This window comes from Corapipo altera, unplaced genomic scaffold (assembly GCF_003945725.1).
Source record: "Corapipo altera isolate COAL_440 unplaced genomic scaffold, ASM394572v1 22b, whole genome shotgun sequence".
NCBI classification, from domain to species: domain Eukaryota; kingdom Metazoa; phylum Chordata; class Aves; order Passeriformes; family Pipridae; genus Corapipo; species Corapipo altera.
Genome location: NW_020884876.1, coordinates 27,839,808 through 27,861,858, shown reverse-complemented (window position 1 = coordinate 27,861,858; position 22,051 = coordinate 27,839,808). Strand labels below are relative to the sequence as shown.

General features: G+C 40.1%; 1 protein-coding gene across 2 annotated transcripts in view; it reads left to right on the top strand.

Moving 5' to 3' along the window:
• Nucleotides 1-22,051, top strand: part of LOC113943924 (melanopsin-like) — a 43,548-nt gene continuing 21,497 nt past the window's right edge. For both annotated transcript variants that reach the window (XM_027636341.1, XM_027636340.1), the window contains exons 1-4: nucleotides 1-55; nucleotides 3,627-3,807; nucleotides 19,247-19,389; nucleotides 21,704-21,837. In XM_027636341.1, coding sequence (XP_027492142.1) covers nucleotides 19,256-19,389; nucleotides 21,704-21,837 — 268 coding nt within the window. In that variant the 5' untranslated portion in view covers nucleotides 1-55; nucleotides 3,627-3,807; nucleotides 19,247-19,255. The remainder of the gene's footprint in view (nucleotides 56-3,626; nucleotides 3,808-19,246; nucleotides 19,390-21,703; nucleotides 21,838-22,051) is intronic.

Below are 22,051 nucleotides of genomic sequence, written 5' to 3'. Positions count from 1 at the left end.
ATGAGATTAGATGTGGATCTTGACTGGGTTGTTCTTTCCATGGAAAGGACTCTAGGTAAGGGTGAGCCTGGAATGCAAAGTTGTTTCTGAGTCCTGGTAACTCATTGCTGCTGGTGAAATAAGAGAATAGGAGGGATATCAGCCTCTGTGGGGGAAGGGGATAGGAATTTGCTGAAGCCCCTGTTCCAGCAGGGACCACCACCTCAGGTACCTCCAGCTTCTTCCTCTCAGTGATAGCAAGCAACAGTTTCTGAAGGCTTGGGATAGGTAAAGTAGAAAGAAAAGACAAATGCATAATTAAACCCCACCATCGTCATTAACGTATGCCCTGTTAGTGGGGGACAAGAAGAAGAGGGTCCAGATTTACATTTTTGCTGGTGAAATGACCTGTGCATAAGATGTGTCCTCGATGAGCACTGTCATGTCTTCTTTGTCCCTCATGAGCACTGTAGCACAGAGATACACATTCTAATTCTGTGGTTGAGTCTAACCCATACCTTGATGTTAATGACTTCGTTCATATCCTAAAACTTAGATTATAATGTAGGTGTTCAGCATTTGAAAAACTGTTGGTTTTCCATGATGACTAACCCTACCTGAGAAGCAATTGACCAGGGAATTTCTTGAGAGCTTTTCTAAGCCCTTAAGTTTCTACAGTCATTTCACTCACAAGACAAGCTGGCCTGACCCGTACCAACACTTTGTTTTCCTTTGCAATTAAAATGTGTCAGCTGCCATGTGAAACATGCAAGACTTTTCAGAGTTGTCAGAAGCTCAGCAGGATGACACTGAGTGTTTGCACTGCAGTTTATGACAGTCCTGAGATTAATTCCCAGATCAACCCTGTAGTTTTTTTTAAACCAGTGAAAGATATGGACTGCTGAATAAATCCATTTTGCTCATTGGCATATGATTCTGTTCCCACGTTTTATTTCCCTGTTCCTTATTCTACAGCTCAAAATACATTTCCAAACATGCCTCTGTGCAATCCCAAAATGAGCATGTGACTGTAGATTCTTCAATCTCTAACACATTGTATCCTAGTCCAACAGCACATCTGGAAAGGGATTTGGATGCTATTTCTTTTATTTTTTAAAGCTAGAATGTACCAGTTCAGTGGCCACGTGTATCTCTTTCTGCCAGTTTTTGTTGTTTTGGCCTCAGTTTATTTTAATAATCATGCTGTGCTCACTTTATTTTTTACTCTTCAGTGATCATAGCATCGGTGACCACAAGTATGGCCACAAGTGGCCATAAAAAGGACTGAGATCCCTGATATGACTCTTAGACAAGGGGAGTATGAAACTCACTCCCATCCCACTGAATCTGTAGCCTGCAGAAGCTTTGCAGCATGATTCTGCTCCCCTTGCCATTATAGATAGTAGCCTATAACTGAATGTAGCCTGCTTGGCTAAACTCTACTGTTCAGAGATTTCCAAGGAGCTGGTCAGGAAGGCTGTTGTCAGACCCTTGCCTTAGGAAGCAGCATATGTGAGTGGTCTGTTTAATGTGAAACATATTTAAAACTTGCTGTGTTGTCAGAATTAAGACTGCAATGAAAGAAAGATGACCTTGGTGAAGGCTCAAATCAAAGTTGACTGCTTAAATCAATTAAAAGGTGGCCAGTTTAGATTACACAGAAGAAAGAGGTTTTTTGCAATAAGGGTTGGAAAAACACAGGAACAGGTTGCCCAGAGAGCTGGTGAATGCCCAATCCCTGGAAACATTCAAGATCAGGTTGGTGGGGCTCTGAGCAACCTGATCTAGTTGAAGATGTCCCTGTTAATTGCATGGGGCTTGGACTAGGTGACCTTTAAGGGTTCCTTCCAACTCAAACTATTCTATGATTCGAAGTGTACAGCACCTCTTGATTGACCACTGGGTCTGTTTTTGTGCCTGGATGTTTACAATCTATCTCTGCTTTCTCTCTGTCTGGTGAATGTAACACTCAAGTGTGCAAGGAAGGGGACTATGGGATGTGAAGGCATCTCATGCTGAGGCGGGTGCCCTGAGGAGATGGGTCATGAGAAAGCCAGCCCTGGGTATGGCAAGTCTGCAAGATCTGTGATAAAGTCATCATCACTGGTGGTAACTGGAAAAATACCAGCAGACTTCTCCTAACAACTGCTTAATCCAGGATTCAGCACTAGTTCCAGCTGTTGACAATTATACTCTCCTTGTAGCTTTGCTTAGATGTGGTGTTTGTCACAACAGATCTAACCTGTTAAACAGATACTGATTTTTGCTCCAGTAAGGATGCCTCTAGCGACAGATAAAATTATTTCAGTGTACAGCAGATAATGTCCTTCAATTTGTTAAATTTGCCAACTGCTTTGGGATCCTGTGGGATGAAAGGTATCATAGAAATACAAAGTGCTATTATTCATCCTAAATGATTCTGCTCCATTTTCTTAAAAAAAACCCCAAACAACCACATATACTTCTTTTCTGCATTTTGTTCAATGTTTGGTTGGTTTCTTTAATTCTCTACATTGAACTACTTCCATCAGTGTTTTAGTCTAGGATCTTGACTGTCTCAGACATTTATCTGACCTTTTTTAGGCAGTTTTTTCCCTTACCTGCTTCTCCCGTTACTTGAGTAATCTGTTTCCAGTGAGTAATTTTAAGATGTTGATTTTCAGTGGTTATACTCAAACACACAGTGAGTTTAAGCACATGCAGTTCATAAAGTTCAGTGAGTCCAAATACTTTGGTTGTACTTGCTTGATTTACTGTGGTTTCCCATGTCCTAGGATTAATTACAAACAGCTGAAATAGAAAGGCCTGATGAAGAACTAATCTTGATGTGAGTGCAGGGAAGAGAGATGTGTGAGACAGCAGTCGAGTAAGCCTCTAGCCGGAGGCTTAGTTATACCCAAATACTGTCATTCATGGAGCCAACTAAAACTGTCAATCAAACCCCTGTCAGTCTAAACAAGTCTGAAACTTGAAGAAGTTTGCTTTAGTTGGCATTTAACTTTCCCTTGGCATCCAATTCTTAGCTTTAATCAGAATATCTCACAGAAAATAGGGTTCATTTTGAGTCCAGCTCTGTGAGGTATTGTGTGTAGTGGCCTGACCTCAGAGAAGTTTAAGCTCCACCTTGCAGACATGGGAGTGAACAACAACACGAGCAAAGAAAACAACTCCTTAGAAAGACATCTGAGCAGTTTGTCAGGTCTCTGATTGTTCCCAAGAGCAGTATTTCCAGCATTTTACTTACTCCTGTAAGTAAAGGAACAAAGGGAACCCATCTGTGGATGTTAGAGGTCTGATAATTTCTCATGTGGCCTCTGTTGCCTTTAAGAAAATTTAAAGCATATTAATGATAAAATAGGTTATCAGCCAAAAAATGTGAATCTACAGGGTCTGAAACTGAAAATAAAGTATAAAGTAGCTCCAAAATTGTGTATAAATTGTCCTCATAAAGCCCATGTTTATGGAAAAAGTTGTAAGGTAATCAAAATTTTTATGCCTCATGGTACATCTAGAACATCAATATAATATTTTTAAGGGAAATAGGAATAATCCAATGGACCACATCATTTAGATAATAGAGAGGTGCAATAAAGAAAAGAAAAAAATAACTATATAACTGTAATGATGTCTAATGTATGTGTCATTAGGTGGATTTGAACTTGAAGCATATAAAGTAACGGAAAGAACTGAAGTTCACTTGCAAACATATCTGTAATCGGCAGATCAAAGAGACCAAGTCAACAGGTGGACGTAATCTGTGGGCAGAAATAGTTTTAAGATTCTCCTGAGAAGCTGTGACCATTATCGTACCCTAGATGAAAGGACCACGTAAGTACCTGGAATTGTGTTTTAATTGCTGTTTCTGCTCCGTCTCTACTACTTTGAACCTTTTTTTCTCAAGACAAAGCTCAGTCTCACACATGCTCTCCATACATGCCTTTTAAAAGGGAAACACTGAAACCAGGTATGTAAAAAACATTGTTAATATATTGAGAAAATATATATAGGCATAGAAATGTAACTGTTTTTCTGATGTCTTTCTGCCCAGGCTCTCAAAGAACATGCCTGTTATCAGATCCCTGCTCTTTCCATGGTGTTTCAGTGCTTCCAAAATGCTCAGCTTTATAAATATGACATCAACAAGTTTATGTAAGAAATTCCTGTGACCCATTCACTGCTGTGAACAGGAGATGTTTGAATGTCAAAGTATATTCTGCAAATGAAACTTTGGTAACTCCAGAATGAGTTGCTGGGAATCATCTGTTTTATAGCCTGTCCCAGTTCCTTGACAACTCTGCAAAAAACCCAGCTATGAGTTAGGCATGTGGCTGCTCACACGTGCAGTAGGGCAGAGCCGCCCTAACCCAGCCATGGGTGTGCTCATGGGCCGTGGGGATGGAGCACAGGGCGTGCAAAGGGAAAGCCGGAGCCGGGTTTGACCAGCTAGGAGAGGCCGAGGGAAGGGGGGGCGGCGGGGGATGCCCGGCTGCTGTTTGCAGCCACCTAAAGGGGGGTTCCAGGGAAGGAAGGCAGAGCCAGGCTCCTCGCAGCAAAAGTATAAGAGGCCACGAGCGCGAGTGGCCACAAGAGAAATCACAGACGGCGCCCTCCATCCCTGGCTGCTCAGGCTGCCTGGTCGGGACTGCGGGATGCAGGTACGCAGCAGGCAGAGCCCGGGGCACTCACTGTCCAAGGATGCCCAGCCTCGGGGTAGTACCCTCGGGGGCTCGGAATGGGCTGGGCTGAGGTACCCGATTTGGCTGCCCTGGAAACGAGTTCCTCTGGGTGTCCATTCTTTTCTTTCTTTCAATATATATATACTTCTTTTTTTTTTTTTTTTCGGTTTGGGTGCGGTTGGTTGGTTGGTTGATTTAAAGCCATCTTTTTGCACTTGAAACAGTTGTGGTGCGGCCAGTGAGGCTGAATAACGGGATGTGTGGTTCGGTGCGGGCTCACGCTGCGGTTCGATACACTGCCGGGGCTGGCCGGCTGGCAGCCCAGGAGGGGCTTGCGAGCGGCTTTTTAAACCCTGGGATTTCAAGCGCTCCTCGAGATGAGTCGCAGCTCGGCAGCCCTGCACAGAGCGGATGTGCGGAGGGAAGGGAAATGCTTTCGGCTGAATCCAAAAAGTACGTGTCAGGAGGAAGGCTTCAGAAAGTGAGAGCTGGGCAGAGAGAATGGAAGGGAGCATTTCCCTTCTTCTTTGTTTTCTAAGGAATGGTTTCAATGAATTGCTTCTCCTTTAAAAGGAAAATCTCATAGAAGTGTTTTGATGTAGTGAATTTCTGTGCGTGTGTGTGTGTGTGTGTGGGCATCTGACCCAGCTCTTCCCAAAGGAAAATGTATTTTCTTTCTGCTGTTTAGATTTTGAGGATCTATTTGGAGTTTAGCTGATGGGAAAACTGGTTATACAGAGGAGGATGTAACAGGAGGTTGCTTAAATTTGTTGAATCAAGCTCTAGTTGATTATACCTTATTGCGATTTGGTCAATAATAGAAAGAAAATTTTGATGAAAAAGTAAATATTAATGAAGTTCTAAAGCAGATTTCAGAGCTGTTATGCTTTTGTGGAGCTGATTAATGTAATGCAAAGTGACCTAAATGAAGTGCCATAGAGAGGCTTGTCAATTGTTTATACAATTAGCTAGGATTATTTGAACACATTCATAAAGAAAAGAGGATTTTCTTGTTCATTACAAATTAGTTATGATGATTTGGGCCAGAAGACTGAGATCGGTCAGCAAACTAAATATGAAGAATCTATGTATCTCTGTCCTCATATAACCCCATCCTTGTACACCCTGACCTTATACCATTACAATATTTTGTAGAGATTTTAGGATAGAAAATTTACTGCTGAAACTTTGATAACTCGCCTAGACTTATTTTATTAGCCAGCCCAGTCCTATCATTCAAAGAATTCTACCAAGAATATCTGTTTCTCTTTCTAGTCTGGAGAGTGGAAGAGAAAAGGTTACGGGAGAAACTTCAGCTTTGGAGGGAAACTATGGATTTTGTCTCATTGCAACAGGTCACTGTCCTGGAATAAGTCACAAAAAAGTTGGGCAAGCCTTTTATAGAGTCTTTTTAAGCAATAAACAAATGGCAAGTGAACAGGAGGTTGAGCATATAACTCATAACTCCAAATTATTTAACTGTACTGAGAGTGTTCTGGCACTGCTAAAGGTCTTAACTTTTAGTTTATTTTGTCTTTTTAATCTTTATCATGATGGAACTTGGCATTATTTTTGCTGTTAAATTTTCTCTAAAGTTTCTGAAGAAATCCAAGTTTTGTTCCCTGTCAGTATACAACTCACCAAATTCTGAGCTAGTTCACATCTTGCATTACTTTCTCATACTATAAACTTAGCTTTGCAAAAACGTGTGTATGTGCCTTCAGAGGTTGCAAATTTCACCCCCACCCAGGATGTCCTGTGTTTCCAATGATCTGGGGGGGCAATCTGCAGGGAGAAGGTGTGGCTGCTGAAGATGGTCTGCTTATTCCAACAGCCCTTGGCTAAGCAGAGTTGGAAGCAGAATTCATTGCACACTTCAGACTGGGCCCACAATAGAGACATGTGTCTGCATATTGTTGCAGGTGGTTAAATGAGGCTGGTAACACTCCAGAACCACCAGAGCATGATAAAGTGATGTTACTGGATGAGATGATTCTGCCTTTGGTATCAAGGTACCCAGGAGTTTTTTGAAGTTATGCAAACTTAGCAAAAAAACATGGAGTTACAAGACATTGAAGCTGCAATACAAGTCAAGCTCTCTGAGCCCTGAAAAGTAGGAAATCTTAGTATACAGGTGCAAGTGAATTGAAGGAGTTGTTCATAATGCAGCTGAGAGGCAACCATCAAACTGGCTTGCACAAACTGATTGCACTCTATTAAAACACTGAAGAATATGGCCTCTAGACACCTTTTATAAATTCTGTGGAAAGGAAGGCCACTCTAGGAAATGTTGAAATAAAAAGATACTTTCCACATGCAGCTTTGGTAGACACTGGGACTTGAGAGCATGCTTAGCAAGTAGATAACTAAGCAGTCAGAAATGCCTGATACAGATGATAGTCACTAGCTCAAAGTGTGATGTGACACAGGCAGGATGCATGGCATGGTTCAGTGATGCAGACTTGGGCTACTGTGCAGCTGGATCACTGCGTACACCTCTGGGGCAGCCTGTTGCAGTTAGGTCTGAGCTTGGAGCTACCAGCTGTCCTACTGGGAGCAGCCCAGGGAATGGTATTAGCAGCTTTGTCTGACAGCATTTGCAAAGTTGAAACATACCCTAAGCAGAAAGCAGAGGAAATAGGGAGATGGACTTTTCTGACTTTTGCTGAGCAAATGGGCAGAGTACTGTGAGAGGCTGCTGAGTTTAATGGAGAATGCAAACCAAAAGTTTAATAAAGGATGCAGACTAGAAGATGGAGATATATGCCTGATACCTTGGACTGACTGCCATCAGCACAGCTGTGCTGCCAATGAAATGAGTGACTAGGTGAAACTAAGCCCTTGCTGACTGGATGATGAAATGGTCAGTGTCTCAATAGCTACAGGTAATCTAGAGCTAATAGAGCAATAGGAAGGAGCATGCTTTCTTTGTGCATTGTTAACTTAGCAATGTCTGCAAAAGGACTTGAGTGAGAAGGAAATTTATTTGGGTTTTAATTATAAAAAGGACAAAGTACTTCCACTGAACTTTTTGCAACCAATAACTTTAATGTTCAATAAATTACTTGCTTTTTGTTGAGAATGAAAAAATATGCATGGTTTCTTATGTATCTGATTTCTTTTGCTATGATTTGTATACTGAAACTTGTGCTAATATTCAAATAATGTAGTTGAGTTTACTATGATAAGGGGAAGGGTGAGTAAAGCTTAGAAAGGGAAAGAGTGAGTAAGGCTTAGAAACTTGCAGTATTGAGCTCGCCATGCCACTGCTGTAGTAAGAAGGCCCCTCCCTCCATGGCACTGGAGGATGTATCAAAACTGAGGTTTAGCTAATGAAGGTTAGCAGTGACTTCAAGAGCACCAGGGAGACCCTGGGTTAATGCTGGTGCTTTGGAAAACTCTAGTGGCAGTGCTATAGGTAAGTGCCAGTCAGATATTCCTCGAGCAGCTGATGAGGAAGGCAGTAATGCTGGAGGGCTGCAAGAATCCCCAGTACTTGGGGTCCCTCCTCCATAGCACAGGAGGTAGTAGCCTGCTGGTGGTGTCCTGGACAATGCTTCAAGACCCTTAAGTAACCCATTTGTAATAGAATTATTTTGTATTCAGAATTAATTACTGTGAAATTGCTTTGCATGCTGTTAACAGCTCAGTGTTTAGTGTTTGATCACAAGAAAACTAGCAATAAACTTTTGCTAAAGTTCAGTGCAAGTTTGCAACTAATAGTGACTGTTTGTGTTCAGTGGGCTTTGACTTGTGGAGAAAACTTGAATATCTTTCTTTCTTACCCCCACAGCTGTTGTGAGCAAATTTTTCCCTCGCCCATTTTTGCACTGAGAGATACTCTTTAATGTGATGCTTTTCTGGAGCTGAGTGGACAGAGAAAGGTCCGGTGTGAACTCAAATCTAGTATGGACATGACTTGAGACAGGCACATGGCTTTGTTAGACTTACTTTTGTTTTGTGAGATTCTCTGGTGCATATTACTTTGCTGACTTGTTTATATGCTTTAAAAGTAAAGGTTAATTTTTGCAAAATGACCGATTTCTTCTTAAACCAGAAAAAGAAGCTACCTTGTGCTGAGATTTTCTTTTCTGGTAGTTCATCATGGTTCCAAGCTGATGTTGCAACAGCAATATAGGATAGGAGTTGCTTTAAATCCCCTGCATATCCAAAGATTATGGCAAGGGTGAGAGGAAGATGGTGTTTCCTATTACAGATATGCTAAAACTTCTGTTAGCTTTTATAAAGTCCTGAAAAGTGGTCTGCAGAATTAAAACAAGAGACCGCATGAAAACAACTACATCATCCCTATTTTCAGTGTGTTATACAGAGCAGTGGAGAGGGAAAGGATGAAGCTCCTTCACTGCAATAGCAAAGTTGTCTTAATGCTTCTTCAAGCCAAAGTAAAGGTAATTGCTTTTGTGTGAGATATTATTTCTTCTTTCAAGATGTGCACTGCCATGAGATAATTAAGTTTTTTGAGAGATACAGAAATTACTTTTACTATACACACACCTATTCCCACCAAATGTGTCAATGCATGCTTCATTAGTTCACTGTTTTAGAAATCTGGGAGTCTTTTGATTGATGTAATTTGTCTCTAATTATGCCTATATTGCAGTTTTTTATTAGTTTGCCAGTGTTACCTCAATCTTTGAAATGTCTTCAGTACAGCAGTAGATTCTATTAAAAAGTGGAGCTGCAGGTTTCACTTGTTCGTTTGACATTGGTCTCTTTGTTCCTTTAGCAAAGCTAAATCCACAAAGAATTCTTAAGTGCTTCACCCTCCACATGACTAGAAAACCAATGATCTCCTTTCTGGATGAGAGTTTGTTTTACTCTTGTTTTAGAGAGTTAAGGGAAGTTGTGCTAGTGATAAACGGTTTCATTTGGCAATAAAGACTTGCCTTTTGCTGCAGAGATGGGTCATCTTGAATATATTTCACTCAATTTCTTTCTCTTCCCAGTCATCTCCTTTATCTCCATTACCTGTGCTTTATTCTGAACTATGTAGAATATCTAGTGGGAATCTGTTAGACTAAAATGCATTAGGCCATTGAACTAAACATTGTATCAGTGATCCAGTTAAATCCTCTAAAATTATTCATAAAATATTTCAAAGCAAAGTTTTCATGATGCTTATGCACCTAACAGTGCAGATAAACACTAGGGAGTATTTTCAACACCACAGGAGAAGAGTAGGTGTTTTGCCACCAGTGCAATCAATAGCTGTGAAGTGCCTAAAACCTCTGGAAATCATTCTATTCATGCAGGATTTAAAGCTACAGTAGGAAAGAGAGTTATAAATGAAGAGGAGCACTTAACTGCAGCCTTCCTATCCAAGAAATATGGTCTCTATAGAGATTATCAATTGAAATTAGTCTAGAGTCTGTGGGTGCAAAACACATACTTAGGTTCACTTGGCTCTGGATGTCATTCCCAGTTCCTTTTGAAAGTAAAATAAGGTAGGTAGGAAGATTTTCAGTTTACTGAGACAGAATACCTGTCCTCAAGGAACTGAAATAATATTTCATTTCACTTATGGCTTAAACCTTTATTTTTTTAACTGTATGTTTTGGAGGTTTTATTACTGGTATTATGGAATATTTTAGGTTGGAATGGTGGTTGTCAAGTACCATCACCTGCTCCAAGCAGGGCTAATTTCAACGTTTTGAAATGCTCTGTGAATGAAGATTGTGCAGCCCTTCTGGGTCCCTGTTTCTGTGCTTCAGAATTTCACTGAACACTTTGCCTGCTGCAAGTTGCATGTGTTACCTCTGTTTATTCCCTGTGCACCTCTGGGAAGAGTCTGGCTCTGCCTTCTGCACATCCCCACTTCCATGAACAGAGGAATATTAAACAGAAGCAAACAGATATTACATGGAATAAACCTCAGCTTAGAGTGATCAGACATTTCTTTGATCTAAGATAAATGCTACAGTGTTTATACTAATATAAAAAATTTGCTTGAAGTTGGCAGATTGAGAGTGTATAGAGCGAGGTGGATTCTTTGCTAAATCTGCAGTTCTTTATGCTCAACTAGTAAAAATTGTAAACAAACTTTATTGTAATGTAGTTAGAGAGGGAAGTGTAATTCTACTATTATCATTTGTGCTTCCTTCATCATTCACCACACTTCTTCACAGCTGACAAAATAAATATAGAGCAGGGAATCCATCAGGAACAAAATTACTACATTGATGAAAATTATTAGCTATACGTATTTTTAAAAAGTAGCAGTAGAAAGATTATATAGGATTAGTATAAGTTACTAACATCTTGCCTTAACTGATTTATTGAGGTGTGTTTTCATTTTGTAATCACCCTTTGAAAAGCTAATGTCAGCTGATAGGGCTTTTTTTCACAGTCCTTAAAATAAGCACGTGTTTTCATAGTATGTGTTTAAAATGCAGGGCTCTCTTCTCAGAGCAATTTCCACAGATCCACAGATTTTCTGCAGGAGGTGAGTGAGTCTCCCCAAGAAGCTGAACAGTGGAATGAAAAGACTACTAACATCTAGATAAGGTGCATAAAGCTAGAGGTGGCTGGTGAAGGATTTGCTTTCAGCTATCAACAGTAAGGAAGAATTTTATTTTTTTTTTAATAAAATATAAAAGTCTAGATGCCCAGAAGCCAGAATATATGTTCAAGCTCTTTGAAAGCTCAGAGCAGAGATCAGAAACCACTGACAGAGATGAGAATTTCGAATTGTGTTGCCAACATCTGTGGACAGAGACATTTCTTCCTATGCCTCTGTTAAATCCAGTAATATGTGAGCATCACCCGACAGCTGAGTTCACTGCTGCTCGTCCTGAAGCCTGGGGCTGATGGAGTGGGAGAGGGTTTGATCTGGGCAGGTGATGGATGCTGTGACACTGTGTTATCAGCAAACAGTGGCAGCTGATGAAATGGCTTTTGATGTGTAGTGGGCAGGCTGGAGTGGGAGCATCCTTGTTGGAGAAATCTGTGGCTGGTGAAATGGGAGTAGTGATACTCTGGCACCCTGGGATGAGTAAAACAGACCATGATGAGCTACAGGAGCTCAAATGAGGCAGAGAAGGGAGAGCAGCTCAGGTGAAGAGCCCATGTTATCCCCAAGGGTTACAGTGCCAGTGAGTTCAAAACACCTTTGCCGCCAAGTAGCAAACATAGAATAACAGGATTTCTTTTTTTAGGCGAACTTCATGTGACTATTAAAGAACTGCAGTTAGCAGTAGGATACTCAGAGGGAGAAAAATAACCTATGACTTTATTACATTGAAGGAATTAACCACTATATCATGTTTTGACCACCCATGTTTTTCTCTAGCAAGCTCTAAGGCTCTAAAAATATATCTCTTGAGATTTCTGCATACTGCTTTGTTGTTGCACTGTGCTAACACTCGTCTGTTCCCTCATGGCCAAACAAATATGCACTGGACTGTGATAGTCCGGCTAATTTTGATGCAGTGTCAGCATTGATTAGACGTGTTCACTGTGCTGCCTGCCTAAGCATGCATAGCTGGTGTTGTAATTTGAGGTGCACTTGGACATAGCACCAGATAAATTTGATGGTGTTTATGGCCAAGGGGACAATATGGTGAGTGTCTCAGGGGTCACGTTAAGGAACTGTCTGTGCTGGCATGCAAGCCTGTGAGAGATAATAAGGGAAAGTTGCACTGAGCCCTCAACTGAGTATTAACAGCTTCTGGTAGTGGGTTTCTATATGCTTGTTTTTCAAAAATTCTTCAGTCATGGTTGAATTTGGTTCTTTTAGATCTTGGACTAGAATTGGATATGTTTAAATAGAACATAAAATTTTTGTAGAGGAAAATGTTGTGAAGACCTGGTTAGTGCTACCTTGTCTGGATTATGCAAGTACAACTAGTATTGAAAAAGAAATGCTCTCGGGAAACATGCCTTTGGTGTCTTGCCTTAAAATTTTCAGGTCTTGAAATTAAAGTCCAATAACTTAGATTTAGGAAGGGGGAAAAAAAATGTGTGCTAGTTAGTTGCCAGTGCTTCCCCACAAAAAACAAGGCAGCGAGTAACACAGTGTTCCTCCCAAGGCTGCGTTGTGCAGGCACACTGTGTAGAATAAGTTGTAGAACTTTGAGTTAGGTGTCATGTTTGCTAACCCCTCTCCAGGCCATGCAGATAGTGCTCAAGCTGGAACATGAGCCAGGTTGTTTTCAGCTGGGCTGATATTTGTTCTTAGCAGTATTTTTTGGTTTTTTGTAGTCTGAGAAGCAAATGTGTCTTTTATCACTGATTCCAGTGGTGTGGCTGAAGATGTACATAGAAAGCAATGTCTCCGTGCTTTCCTGAATAGACTTTACATTTTAAGGTTCTTATAATAAGTCTCCAGAGATGAAAATATGACTTAGATAGCTTTATAACTAGCAGACTGATATTAAAACTTAAATTACATTCACTTTTATTGTTTGTTTCTGATTGCTATATGATTCTCAGGTGCATGATTTTAATATAGTATTTTATTAATTATAAATTATATGAGTTATTAATATCCCTTGCTTACACTGACTCAATTGTCTGAATATGTAGACATCTGAGTATGCTTACTTTCTTGAGTATCTATCTGGTTTATTCTCATGGTATTGAGAACTTGATCAGATTTTGATGGTTTTCTCTTTGGGGTATCTTTGAGGTTTTTCTACCATCCCCAGCCATGTGTCATTAGATTTCTTGTGAGAAGTTTAAACACAGATATCAAGGGCCTGAAAGAAAGCATCTCGTCAAAGCAGAGGCTGTGCTGAACATGAGGTCTTAAGCATACATACCGCAAATCGGTGTTGAAATCAAATATTAAATTTTTTCTTCAACTGGTTGTTCATTTCAGTAACAGCCCAGAAGCAAATTGCTGGAATGGAATTAACTAGATACATATTTTACGGTAGAAAAAAATTCTCAAGGTTTTTGCACAAACTTATGATCTCAATCTGGATGAACACCTGCCTAGGTCTGGAGCAGATGTCTGACTTTGGTATCCATCTGGCTTTGCTGTTTGTCCTTTTGCACACAGCACTGGCAGCTTCTGTGCCCCTTTGTCGCTTTTGGGTGGACTGCATTGAATTCACAGGTCTGTTGGCTAAACCAATTTTCATTTTGATTAAATGCACGCTATAAATATGTGTTTGAGTGCTCCTTGCTTTGGCATGTGAACTGATTGGAACGAGCTGTGGAAGAAGGCTGTCACCTGGAGACTGACAAGAAAAGTAACATTTCCACATGTGGATGATCGCGGTTTAACTTGACTTTCTGAGGACTGAATTAATCTGAACTTACTGTGTGGTGTTGAAAGGCAGTACTGTTAACCCAAACATGCATAATTGTTGTTTTGATTTGGTTTGGGGTTTTTTTAATACCCAAATTTATTAAGAATATTTTCCACAAGTCTTCATTTTAAATACATCATCTTTTAAAAAATATCCGATGATCACTAGCTCTACTATAGTCACCATATAGCAACAACCTTCTGTTTGCTGCTTCAGGAGTTCCTATGTACAAGATATTAATTAATTCCCAAATTTTGTTGCAATTTCAAACCAGGTGGTGCTTCATACTGAGATTACCCCTTATATGGACTATGAGTGAAATTACAAGGAACTTGGCAAGTACTATCTGGTAGCTGGCACACATAGATTGCTCCTATCTCATCATACCTAAGTATTATTTATTGTTTTTCTTTAAAATTTGTATGTGTAACTGTATCGACAAGTTTTCTGTACAGTAAATAAAACTTCTACACTGTGAATCCACATAGCAGTTCAACACAGGGACGCTATGTTGTTGATTCATTCCCTTGTTAGTGCACATTAATCCCCCATGTAAGCAAGCCCTTGCTTAAGCTCATTTCAGTGTAAATCATTTCCACAAGATGAGCTTGCACTCATGAGCAAAATCAGAGCATAAATAAAGCTTTAGATAATCTTACATCCACCTAATGCAAATCATACAACTATTTCTAAATTCAGTCCATTATTTTCTACCCCTACCCATTGAAGGGGACCTGCCCTTGCCCTCCTTTTTTAATGACAATATTTTGTTTTCTGCATTGCAATCTTTATTAATCTTTCCAGCTGGAAAGTAGAAACAGATGTTTCTAATTATTTGGACATCGTCTTAGCACTCAAGATCAAGTTACAAAAGCTTTCATAGAATAATTTTCCTCATCTGTCAAGTTTTCCATTTTATTTTGGGAGAAATAGACCGAGTTTCTTTTTATATCTGATGCCTGCTTCCTTTGCCAGACAGTTAAGGGACAACTGTTAATTTTTTTGTCCTCCATTTGCCTGTAGATCTGATAGTTACCCTGCCAGGAAAGCCCTCCAAGCAGCCCCATAGGTGACAACATTTCAATATTGTAGTCACTTGGTGTATAAGGGTAAGGCCACATCATGTTTTATGAGAGTTGTCAGGTCTAACATCTCTTAGAGTCAAAATGCAAGTGATTGTAGCATTAATTCAGAAGGAGTCAAACAAATCGAGTACAGGGTTGGTAAGTATGCCAGAAGCTGGCCCTGCTGCAATTACTGGCATCTTCATGGGCTGCTTGTTTACATTTGCATTTTTGAGTTAAAGAGTCAGGTCATTCTGGATGGTGCCCTTAAAATCTTCACTTAGGAAATGGATGTATCTTCAGCAGAGTGCTCGGGATTCTGTCCCAGGACCACAAATGGAGGGCAGCAAAGCCAGTCTGGGGGAAAAATGGAAAGGTAACATATCTCACATAAGCCCTTGAAAACTCACTTCACCTGTTAAATATTCAATATATTCATTGAATAAAATGTAATGCCTTCATTATCATTATGTTAAATCACGTCATTAAAGAGAAGGGGCAAGACTGTGGCTTATACAGAACAGGCTTTTCATTCTGCTTTACATGGCTGCATTGATACTGAGCACCCATAAACATAATTGGTTGAGACTGACACAGTTGGTGTCAGCTGTACGTTACCATGGCGCTGTGAAACAGCTGAAGCTGAGGGACCATCTCCCAACATGTTCTTCAACTTTTTAAATTTTTCAATTACATCTCAAGGGGTCTAAATTTGCTGTTACTAAAATGAAAATGACTAGTCTAAAGTCAAAGAATAAATGCACAGTGTACTCTAGCAGTTAGACAGTGGGGCATGCAATGGATTAAAAATCTGTACTTTGGTAAGTCTAAAAGGCAGGACCTTTCCCCTAGTACTAACTAATTTTTTACTGAGTTATGCCAGCTGTCATTGACCATACATCGTTTTGGTGCTAAGAGAGGCTGATATAGACATAACCCAGTAAGACTCATGAGTGTCTTAGTGAATGCAACCTGCTGTACTTAGCTGCTCTCCTGCTTTTCAAGTTATGTGGAAAGGCTTGTAATAGTTATTTGGGTTTTCCTGGCTTGAAAAGACTCATAGCAACTTGGAATATTCTCCTATAACTTAATTTTATTTTTATTACTTGTAAGAAACTAAAAATAAATAAAAAATGCATAGGGTAGTAGCAGCTTTTAAGAATATCCACAAAAACCAGCTTCTCATTAGAGCTCATCACCAAGCTTGGAATTTCTTTTTCATATTTCTAGTCCTCACCTCCATACAGTAAAATATTTACATTAACAAGCATACAGTTTGTTAATTAAAATTGCCAAAAAGCTAGCTTTTCAGAGGTGACATTGTAGGAAAATAGAAAAATCTTAAATTTAGTGAATACTCTAAAGACTCAATGATACTGCTACTTGTCTCCAGCTGTGTGTTATTCTGCGTTGAGAATGGGTCTATATTAGAAATGCAGCATTTTTTCAACAGACTTGATTTTAAATTATCAACCTTAAGTGTATTTAAATCTTTATTCTAGAAGTTTTCTATTGTGAAATTATGCCAAATTGGTGAAATACATTATGTGAGTAAAATGAGGTATAAATTCTTCTTGATTACCTACAGGTATTTGTACTAATTTAGCCACTTTTATTTAGAAACTTTCCACTAGTTTAATGAAATTATTTTGTACCAAAGCTGAGGTTTTGTATTGAAATATATACACACATAGATATGCACGTTTGTCTTCCCAGATTCAAATTACCATTAAAAATGGTTTTTGGTCTTTATCAGCTTGCCACATTTCAACAGCTGGATGCCTGTCACATCCTCCTGTATTGGGGTATCACTGACAGAGTGAATGAGTTGCTGTCTTTCCATTCAGATGTGAAACTTATTCTTACTGCTATTAACATTGCAGCAGAAGTGGCTGTGGTATTTTATGGACTCCCCTGAAGGCAAGATCCAAAGCCCGTGTAATCTAAATATCCCTCACTTTAGCTTCTCACTGAGATTGAAGGCTCTGTGTAATCCCTGGTATTTATTGCCTTCCAAATTCCACTCTGTAAGCATCAATATATTTCATCTAATATTGCCAGCAAACTGTAAGCTGAGTTTACAAATGTGTCATATGAGACATTTTTCAGCTTTTGACACAGCTCACCACCCGTAAATGAATAAACGAGGCCAAAAATCCAAGTCAGCTTCTCTTTGTCAGAGAGATAAGGCAAGACACCGTTGGGTGTGAAATTTGTAGTCCATTTCTCAAATGAGTTTCTGCAACAGTGAGTTCCCATATGTTGAAGCAAAGTATCATGCGTATGACAGGCATGTACTACTTGTCCTGAATTACATTTATATAATATTCCTCTATATAATAAACCTCTGTATAGGGGCAAATCCTTTGCATGCCTAACAGATAAGCTGCAAAGGAAGCAAAAAAAGGATCCTTTTCCTTTTTCCCCAGTTTAGCCTCTTTGGTATGCATTGCCAGAAATGAGGCAGAGTTACAATTTAGTGCACACACGCTGCTAAGAAGATTGGGTTTGAGAGAGGAGGAAAGGAGTTTAGCATGGTTAATTTGCATGCTCTGAAAACATGGGGCTGGCTCTGCCTGGTGCCCCGCTCTGAAAGTGTGGTGCTGGCTCTGTCTGGTGCCACCAAACAGCCACAGCCTCACTGGGCCATCTTGCCATGCACTGCCTGCTCTTACACTACCTCTCACACCTTTTTCAAGGGTAAATGCTACTCACCGTGACATTTTTTATTGCTGTCTAACCACTGAAAATAACAGTCACAGATCCCTAGTGCAGCCAGCACCAGTAGATGCTCTCTTCCATTTCTTTCTACTTTTACAGCAATGAGATACCTAGTGAAGTGCCATGTTGGTAGTAGCCATCCTATCATGGGTAGACATCCTGTCATGTCAGACAACTGAGAAGGCTTGAAAGTAGCTTTCCCTTTCCACTTTGGAGCCATAGCTTTTGTACCATTTACTACGTCACTTCAGTCCCGGGAGCTTTGCTGTCAGGATTTCTGCCCCAGACCCGTTGCTTTGTGAATACTCAGGGGGTGCAATGCATTTCACCACGCCCTCTCTATTGCCTAATGCAACCACCCCAGGGAATGCCCCAGGGGGTCACAGAGCTGAGGAGACAATCCCCACAGCTAAGACTGTTGTACAAGCAGGGAGCTGGAGAGTGTGCACTTCATAGATGAGTGAGGAGTAGAAGGCAGAAAAGAGAAGCAGCAGTATGGAAGATTAGGAGCTAGCAACAGGGCAAAAAAAAAGGGCTGTTCTCATAATTTTGAAAATGGATGCCTAAATATTACCAGGGGGGCAGTAGTTATCATCTTGAACCTGTTCTGTCGCCCAGCTGTTCTCTCAGAGGCCAAAATCAGGCTTATCCCACACACGGTATGTTGCTGAGCTACACAGCGGTGAAATGTGGTGAAGCAAAGCAGGTCCCCTGCTTTGACAAGGTGCCACATCTTTGACCAAGCCATCCAGATCTGACCACAAGTGTAAGGCTTAGCTGCTTTTGACTTGGTAAATAAGAATCTCCATGAGGCAATTCTGACTCTTCTCATTGATAATACTAATAAGAGCTGAGTGGGTTAGCTGTAGGCTGCCTTGCTGCTGAATTTAGCCAGTGATAAATATGAATTTGATTTTTAAAAAAAAATTGCGTAGAGAGTTTATTCATGTTCTAGAGATACAGGCAGTGAAAGAGGTGTCAAGACTATTTAATGTATTTGTTTTTGCATAGGCATTGTTACTGCTACCATTTTACCTCTCATCTCTGAACTTTTGCATGGGGAATTCTCAGGTGTTGCAGCACTGTAAGTTAGTGGATAGTGAGCCTGGGAAGACCCAGGAAATTTAATGTTTGTAAGTGTGGGATTTTATATCATTGCTCCTAATAAAGCCAAAGTGTGATAGGTTATTCCTTGCTGTCAGTTTGTGTTGTCAGCTAGCTCTGTGCCCCAAAGTGAGGCAGTTACCCAGAGCAAGTCTTTTTCATATCATTATCATAATTTCCTTAGTTGTCTTTTCCAGTCTGTTTTCCCTGTTGCTCTTTTCTTAAGATAAATATCTACTGTCAAAGTAATAGAAGTTACTTGAGGAAACTTGATTACAGGGCATCTGAAAAGAACTCAGAGGTGTGTATTTGATTTGCATGAACCATGGAAGCAAATGCTCTGCCTTACTTCAACAGGCTGAGCATGTGTTCCCTGAAATGTGTCCCAAATGGGCTAAGCTTTCCCTTTCCTCTGTTTTCCATCTAGGGTTTGAACATGAGTACCCAGCCACATACTGTGACCAAGACAGAGATCCCCGCCCATGTTCTTTACACTGTAGGAACTTGTGTTCTCATTATCGGCTCCATTGGCATCATTGGAAACCTCCTAGTTCTCTACGCATTTTACAGGTACAAAAATTCCTCTCGTGTTTAACCTGACTGCTCTTGAGGTTCATGTATGCAGATTTCTGCTTTTTCCTCTTGGTTTAAATCTTCAAGCAGAGGCTGATGTAAACAAATGGGGAAGGGGAACGAGAGGAAGGCAACCCTACACACACACACACACACACACACACACACACACACACACACACATGCACATGCATCACTGATAACCTTAGTGTGAATTCCTCATGTTTTAAGGAATCAAAGAAAATGAGAAAATAAATACCTTGTTCTATAAACAGAACCATTTGAAAGTCTAAGGAACAGTTCAGCACTTTTAATGATAGAAATCACAGTCTCCCTGTTGCAGACACTTACCCTGTAGTATTTGCAGAAATAGTTGACAAACACTGACACTCCTCTCAGCAGCCCAGATGTCCTGGAAGGACCAAAGAATCCATGTGCTGCATGAAATGAGCTCATGCCACCAGCGTATTCCCTGCTTCAGGCAGATCATAGGATTTCTGTCAGTCTGTGTGCTCTCTTGGCAGAGTAACAGGCAGCCAAAGTTACTGCAGCTAGTAACTGCAAAAATCTCATGGAAAAAAAATAGCTACCCTCTCTCCCACAATGTGATGATGGATTTCAAAAACCTCCTCGTTCACTGCTTGCTGTCATTATGCATGTTGATGTAGAGGGGCCCTATAATGCTAGAGACACCAGTGGGGTTATGAACCGAGTGTTCCTATTCTGAAAGACAAATAAATTAGTTATTTTGAATAACTGGCTTCTAATATGACTTAATGGAGAAAATTAATTTCCTACAACTGTGGATACCTTCATGATTCTTTAAATGCAGCACAAGCTCTGCGTTTTTCTTGAAATTTGTGTGTTTTAGCTGGTGTAAAAAAAAGCATTAAATTTTCAAAGTAGGAAAATATGCACTGGCAGTTGAGCACCTGGGAAGGTGTGAACTCTGCACCCTCTCTCACCCAGTTGCTGGCAGTTATTAGACCCAAGAATCTGATAGCATTGAGATGGCTTTCTCACCTTCTTTTTCAATATTTGTTTATCGTCATGAGGAAAGAAATTCATGTTAGCTGCAAATACTGCTATTGCAAAGCACATCAGAAAGCCCTCAGTTGTTCACCTTCTTACAGTGAAGGAGACATTTTGGGGAAAAGAAAGAATTATTTCAAACTATTGAAGGTTGAAAGAACAAAATTATTTATAAAATTCTGCCTCCTCCCTGTGTCTCACAGAGCATGCCAAGTCACCCCTTTTTGTATTATATGTACCTAAAACTCGCAAAAGCGCTGAATTCAAACTCTAGGTATCAAAGCCTTTAACTCCATGATACAGCCAATACAGCGGTTCACACTGAGAGACTACTAATTCAGTGTTACACCTTCTCATTATATCCCCTCAAAAGTGGCAGTTGAGGATTTGGCTGAGCTGAACTCACAAATTAATTTAACTTTCCTAGTTGGACACAATATTTAATTAGAGCAACAACAACATATTCAATCAAAAAACTCCAAGTAGAAGTGAGAGGTTCTTTATCTTGTTACCAGTATCTTTATTCCTCTCAAGCAGAGCTAAGGGTAATCCTGAATACCACTGAAACTTTCCAAGAAGGTTTTTACTCCAGATATCCCTGGAAAGTGAGACTGCATGAGGTGGTGAGATGTTGGGAAAAGAACTGGAAGTGATGTTTGTTTTCTTTGGATAAGCTTTGCTTGCAGACTGTCTGTTGCTTTCACACTCCTTATTGTGGCTTTTAATATTGCCTGTTCATCTGGAGCTGAGAGCTTTCATTCTCTCTTATGAGATATATATGAGCAAAAGTACTTTTTCCAAATCTCAGTGTGCTCTGCTTGTGTGGTAGCAGTTTGCAAAAGGTCATTTAGTTAGTGGTAATGTGCCAGCTCTTCAGGTCAGCATCTTTTAAAACATCACCAAAAGCAGATCCTTTGGCTCAGTAACTTGCTTCAGATCCTGGTCATGTGCAGTGCAAGACACAATCAATATTACAGCACTCCTAAGGAACTGCTCTATTCCAGAACAAATCCATATTTGTCAATACAGCTGAAACTCTTCTCAGTTTGAAGAGGAAACAATCCATTTTAACCCTCCTGCTCTTGTCAGTCATAAGTTCATAAGTTTGAAATGACTGCAGCTGAGGCTGTAGTAGCTGACTGATGATTAGCAATTGATTCACTGTAAGTAACCATCGATTCCAAACTGGACAGTATTTGTTTATGCTAGTAAGCAAACTTTATAAAGTTAGCTTTTCACTTTGTCTGTTTAAAAATCATGTATTTCTCATGTTTTTAAGCAACAAGAAGCTGAGGACACCCCAAAACTACTTTATAATGAATTTAGCTGTGAGTGACTTCCTGATGTCGGCTTCTCAGGCACCCATGTGCTTTGTCAACAGCCTGCACAGAAAATGGATACTTGGAGATATAGGTACTTTTCATCACTAATTCATACCTCACCAGCTCTATGCTGTCTGCAGCCTATTTTTTCCGTAACAATCTTTGCTTGTGCTGTGGAGACAGCAGCACAAATCTAGAGTTACAAGCCCAGTTCTTGACATCATCAGTCAGCATGATGTCACATGTTTTATATTATAGGCTTGATTCTTTTATCTTACATATTTTAGAAAGGAAGGAGTCAACAT